The sequence below is a fragment of the Notamacropus eugenii genome, chromosome 3 (genome assembly GCF_028372415.1).
Source record: "Notamacropus eugenii isolate mMacEug1 chromosome 3, mMacEug1.pri_v2, whole genome shotgun sequence".
NCBI classification, from domain to species: domain Eukaryota; kingdom Metazoa; phylum Chordata; class Mammalia; order Diprotodontia; family Macropodidae; genus Notamacropus; species Notamacropus eugenii.
In genome coordinates this window covers 297,324,185-297,329,738 of record NC_092874.1, presented here as the reverse complement: position 1 = coordinate 297,329,738, position 5,554 = coordinate 297,324,185, and the positions used below count along the sequence as shown (strand labels likewise).

The 5,554-nt window shown below is 54.0% G+C and overlaps 1 protein-coding gene across 1 annotated transcript; it reads left to right on the top strand.

Annotated features, from left to right (window-relative positions):
• Window positions 1-368: 368 nt before the first annotated feature.
• On the top strand, window positions 369-5,200 carry LOC140532085 (SUN domain-containing protein 2-like). The gene is made up of 11 exons (XM_072650631.1): window positions 369-443; window positions 687-938; window positions 1,093-1,170; window positions 1,901-1,944; window positions 2,296-2,461; window positions 2,776-2,997; window positions 3,179-3,263; window positions 3,473-3,588; window positions 3,740-3,907; window positions 4,751-4,843; window positions 5,087-5,200. The coding sequence occupies exons 1-11, from the start codon at window positions 369-371 to the stop codon at window positions 5,198-5,200; spliced, it is 1,413 nt and encodes a 470-aa protein (XP_072506732.1).
• Window positions 5,201-5,554: the final 354 nt, after the last annotated feature.

The following is a 5,554-nucleotide window of genomic DNA, read 5'->3' as shown; positions in this document are numbered from 1 at the left end:
TCCCTCATCACTCTCCTGGCTCACTGCCGCAGTGTCCTGAGTGGCCTCCCTGCCTCCAGTCTGTTCTGCACTCTGCTCTCAAAGGAACTTTCCTTAAGAACAGAGCAGACCAAGTGACTTCCCTCCTCAGTCAATGGCAGGGCCTCCCCTTTGCCCCCCAGAGGAAAACAGCCCCACCCTGTCTTTCCAGCCTTAGCCTCATTGGTCTTCTGTACTCCTTTCACACTCGGTGACCCTACCCAAATGGCTGCCCCCATGCTGAGAATTCATTCTGGTGCTCTTTCTTCCAGTCAGCCTGTCAACCCACATGTATTTATTAAGCACTTCCTCAGTGCCGGGTCCCGGCCTAGGGGACACAGGTACACAAAATGAAACCATTCCCATTGACCAGGAACTTCCATTCTCAGGCGGAGACCAACAATGCTTACGTTTTTGTAAATAGCGTAAGTGTGAAATGAAGAAATCTGCCGACAGCAGTTAAACGACCTGGTGGCTTTTAATGTCCTTGTCTCCTCCATTCAAATGGAAGTTCTTCGTACACAAGGAAGGTTTCCTTCTTGGTCCTTGTGTTCTCAGCACTCAGCCCCACCTCGGGCACACAGTGGTGCTTAACAAATGCCCAGTGCTCCTTGTTCCTCCTCCTAAGAGACTTTTCATCTTTGTGTGTTTTCCTCCTTGTTCCCAAGGCTGAACAGCATGTCCTGTCCAAGGTTCATGCCCTAGAAAGGCGGCTGGAAACTCTGGCTTCTGAATACTCTGCACGTTGGCAGAAGGAGGCCATCAGGCTGGAGTTGCTGGAGCTGCAGGGAGCCAGTGGGAATGGAGGTGGAAAAAGCCTGAGCCACGAGGATATTTCAACTCTCCTGGAGGGCCTGATGAGCCAATGGGAACCCACCCTGAAGAAGGACTTCCGTAGGGACACCACTGCCCACATCCAGGTGAGGAGAACGCTCTGCTAAGAAGACCAGGTCGGCAAGCCCAGCTAGTGGAAGGCATAGAGGTCTTGAGGTGAGGCAGCACTCTGGGCTTGGCAGGACCTGCCAAGTTCTCTGGGTCTTGTTGAACGCCTGTCTCCTTTTTTGTGGTCTCCAGGAAGCACTCACCACCCTCAGGGCAGAACATCGGCAAGATTTGGATAATGTTCTAAAGAAGATTTCTCAGGCATCCCAGGTAATCCAGAAGCTCTGACGCTTCTGGAGGCAGAGACACAGGGGATGGAGGGCGGGGGGGGGGGGGGGGGGCGGGGGAAAGGGTGCGGGGAGGGGGGGAGAGGGGGCAGAGACATCTTGGGGGAGGTCACTTGTAGCTGGAAATGTTGGTGCTGCTGTCAGTAGACCTAACACTTGCTTACAGGTTTCTGGCCAGATTCCGTACTTGTATGGGAGCATATTCGATTGACTCATTGTCCCTGAGAGCTCCTGTCTGAGGACTCTGGATCCCCTTGTCCGAAGGATAAGCAGAGAGCTTACTGATCTAAAGCAACCTAAGCCTCCTCCTGTAGCTCCTTTCTGGAACCCCTTTCCTGTACTGAGCACATCCATGCATGAAGACTAGGGAGGGATAAGATTGTCAATGAGAAGACTGTAACTCAACAGCTGAGTTTGAAACTCTTTTCAGGGACTGAGAAGTGACCTCACCACTCTAGGGAAAGTGGTTCATGCCTAATCTCAGCTGAGTTGGGGTCTCTGTCAGATGCCTCCTCTTGGTGGGATGATAAGAGAGGAGTCCAGTCTTTGAAAGGTCTAGCCCAAACTCAAGGTCAAGATTTCTGGAGCCCAACAGTTTGCAGAGACTCAGATCCTCCTTAGCAGACAGAGGGTCCACCCAGAGGAGACAATGAGTCCCCAGAGTGTGGTTTGGTGTTTTCATCAGTCTCATTGTGCCATCATCTTCCTTACAGGAGCTGGAAAGCTGGGTGCTCCAGCTAAAATCTGAATGGCAGAGGTAAGGCCCCAAACTAACTGGCAAAGAGAAGAGGAGGGAAGGAAGGCTAGAAAACTAGACCAGAGAAAGCACCACTGAGATTCTCTGGGGGGGTGTCAGTAGAGCCAGAATACTTGGGTTAGCATGTCCATAGGATTAATCCCAGCTGGTAAGGACCTCAGAGAGCAGATGAGGGTCCTGAGGCCTGGGAGGGAAATGACTTGCCCAGGGTCACACAGGGAGTAAATGTCAGGGAAGACTTGCACCCAGATCTCTGGTTCTGTTCTTTCCCTTTGATAGTGGTTCTGCTTGACTCTATCCTGTGTCACTAGCCAGTGGCTGCCCTTCCCTTTTCCTTTTGTCACTGTCTAGTTTGGCCCAAGAAGCCCTCCAGGAAAACATATTAAAGGCTATGGGTCCACTGGAGGCCCAGCTGGCTGGCCTGAGACAGGAACTGGCAGCCGTGAGCCAGAGACAGGCTGCAGCGGCAGAGGAAGTAGACCTTTGGCCACAGAAGATGGCAGCCCTGCGCAGTGATGTGAGTCCTCCAGTCCACCACTTAGACCACATGTGCCCCTCTCTCCAAGGTGGGCTGCCTGAGCATCTGCCCAGGGAGACCCAACCCTCTAAGGTGTCCACTGGGGTCCAATGAGATCTTTTTTGGTAGACCTGAAAGCAGTGGGAAAATGCCAGTCACTTGGTTCACAGCCGTCCCTTCCCTGGCACCAGGAAGACATGCATAGGCTCTGAGCTCTCAGAGTCTTTCTAGACACCCCCTCCCCAGGTCCCCTGTCCCGGCCCTCTTTCTTCCTTACCTCTACTGTTTTGTGGATGGTCTCTGGTGGTTTCTAGGTGGAGTCTCAGTTCCCAGCCTGGATCAGTCAGTACCTTCTTCGAGACAAGGGCGCTAAGGCTGGGCTTCTTCAGCTGGAGGAGGTACAGGCCCAACTTCGGGACCTGGAGCACAGAATCCTCACTCAGGTGGCAGAAGGGCAGGTCAAATCTGCCAGTGAAGCTGCTGCCAGCCTGAGGCTGACCCTTCACAAGGAAGGAGTGACTGGGGTCACAGAGGAGGTGAGGCCTGCCCCATTCCCTGTCTGCCTGTCGGAGGTCATGGGTTTGCCCTGAGAGGAGCCTCCAGGGAAGGAAGGGGAAGCCCTGGCAGAGCAGGTAGCACACGTGGCCCTCTGGTGAAAGGGCTGGGCCAGTTCTGCAGGCAGCTAGGCCCATGAGTCCATCCATGCCTGTCTTTTAGGATGTGCACCAGATTGTGAATGAGGCCCTGAAGAGATACAGTGAAGACCGCATTGGGCTAGTGGATTATGCCCTGGAGTCCTCAGGTAGGTAGCCTGTAGAAAGCCAGAGGGCTGGGGACATGATGGTTGCCCATTAAGGGACAGCAGGAATTAAAAACTCATGATGCCCCTTATGGGACGGGGCAGTTGAAGGGCTGATGCCCTGGCAGTGACCCCTCATCTTCAGGACTACCTCTGTGTCCTGCCAGCCCTCAGCTGCCCCCACCTCACTTCTCTCCCTCTTGTTCTTTCAGGGGCCAGCATCATCAGTAGCCGCTGCTCAGAGACCTATGATACCAAGACGGCCCTTCTCAGTCTGTTTGGCATCCCCTTGTGGTACTATTTCCAGTCCCCAAGAGCCATCCTCCAGGTATGACAGAACAAAGGGCCCCCAGCTTGGCTCTCTGCCATCTCCCACCTTCTGTGGGGGCTGGGCTCTCAAGGTGGGAGGATTACACAATGGAAATCTATTCCATTGGCTGCCCACCTGACTTGTCACCTGACTTGTCTTCTGCCCACAGCCAGATGTTTACCCTGGCAACTGCTGGGCATTCCGGGGCCCCCAGGGCTTTGCTGTGGTTCGATTATCTGCCCGCATCCACCTCAGTGCTGTCACCTTGGAGCATGTCCCCAAAGCCCTGTCTCCCATCAGCAACATCCCTAGCGCCCCCAAGGATTTTGTCATCTTGGTGAGTATCTGAGCCTTGCAGCTCTCCATTCCCGTATGCCTGACAGCCATTTCTTAACAGCAGCATTGTGAGGTGAGGAATGGAAGGATGTGCCCATTTTACAGCTGGGATATTGAGGCTGGTCTCTGGACTCCACAACCAGCCCTTTCCCTGCTCCCCCTCTTCTTAGAGAGAAGCCAGAAGAGGACAGCTGACAGCAGTCAAGATTTCAATGCTGTCTCAGGGTCCTTTTATACAACTCCTTTATACATGGGTGCCTCCATGGCCAGGTGTCCCATGGGGGAGCTGAGTGGGGATGATGAGCACCATTCCCTACAGTCACCTCCTTAGGGCAGAGTTGGAATGTCCTCATAAGGAGGATGTGGGTGAAAAAAGTGGAGCCAGAGGAGAAGAAGAAACGTGTAGGGGAACAGGATGCTTCAGGACCTAAATCCTGATAGATGAAGAAACTGAGGCACCTACAATTAAATTGTGTGTCCCAAGCCATTCAGCAGCTTAGGGGAAGAGGCAGAGAAGGAGGCCAGGGGCTTGGAGGGAAAAGGATCTGTCTACTGAGTTAGTGAGAGATGCTGGAAGGTGAGGGGACCAAAGAAGGAAACATCATGGTGGCTTTTGCTTTCTCCCCTTTACTCTCCCCAATGTATCCCCCCCTACACCCCCTTCCTCCTCCTCTTCCACCTCCTCCTCCACAACCTCCCCTTCCTTTGCCTCCCTGGATAGATCTGGATTCATGTCCTAACAGCATGACCTTTCCTCTAACCCCCTCCCATCCATCCATCCATCCATCCATCCAGCCATCCATCCATCCATCCATCCCTTCCCTTTGCTTTTCCTTCTCTGTAGGGGCTAAATGAAGATTCACAGTCGGAAGGGGTGGCCCTCGGGCACTTTACCTATGATAATGCTGGGGAGTCCATTCAGACCTTCCACTTTCAGGTATGGAGGGCTGGCCCCACAGTGTCCCAGGGAGGCTGGTGCTCTTGAAGGCTAGTTCACCAGCCATGGGGATGCTGTGGCTTTGCTAGGAGCTGCAGTTTGAGCCAGGACCCCATGGTTCTGATAGCAACCTGAGGGATAACATTCAGCCACTGAAGAAGGCCTGGGGGGCACGGGCTCTGGGGTCAGGATGTCCACCAAGGGATCACGAGCCTTCCTGACCCCAGTCTCCTCTTCCCACAGGGCAATGACACAGCCCCATACCAGGTGGTCGAACTTCGGATCTTAAGCAACTGGGGTCACCCTGAGTACACCTGCATTTACCGCTTCCGGGTCCATGGGAAGCCTGCCAATTAGCCTCTCCCCCCCAGGGCCTTTCCCCTCTTTCCCCCTTCAGCCCCTCCCCTCCCCCAGCAAGCACTTCATCCCACTTTCTCGCCCTCTCCCACACTTCATCCCTTATGGCCACTGTGGCTTCTGGGAGAGATACAAGGTGGGAGCCTACCACCATGGAGCAGTTTGGCCCCACCCTGCCCTCTCTGATGGAGAGGAGATCACCAGCTCAGCTATTTGTTTCACTCCCCATCCTCTTGAGGGTCAGGTGGCCCAGCTCCCTACCAGGCCCTGCCTGCCCTCAGGAGGTGTATACACAGCTATGTATGATATGTTGAAGGTGTGAGTCAAGACATCATGAGGGCTTATTATGCTCAG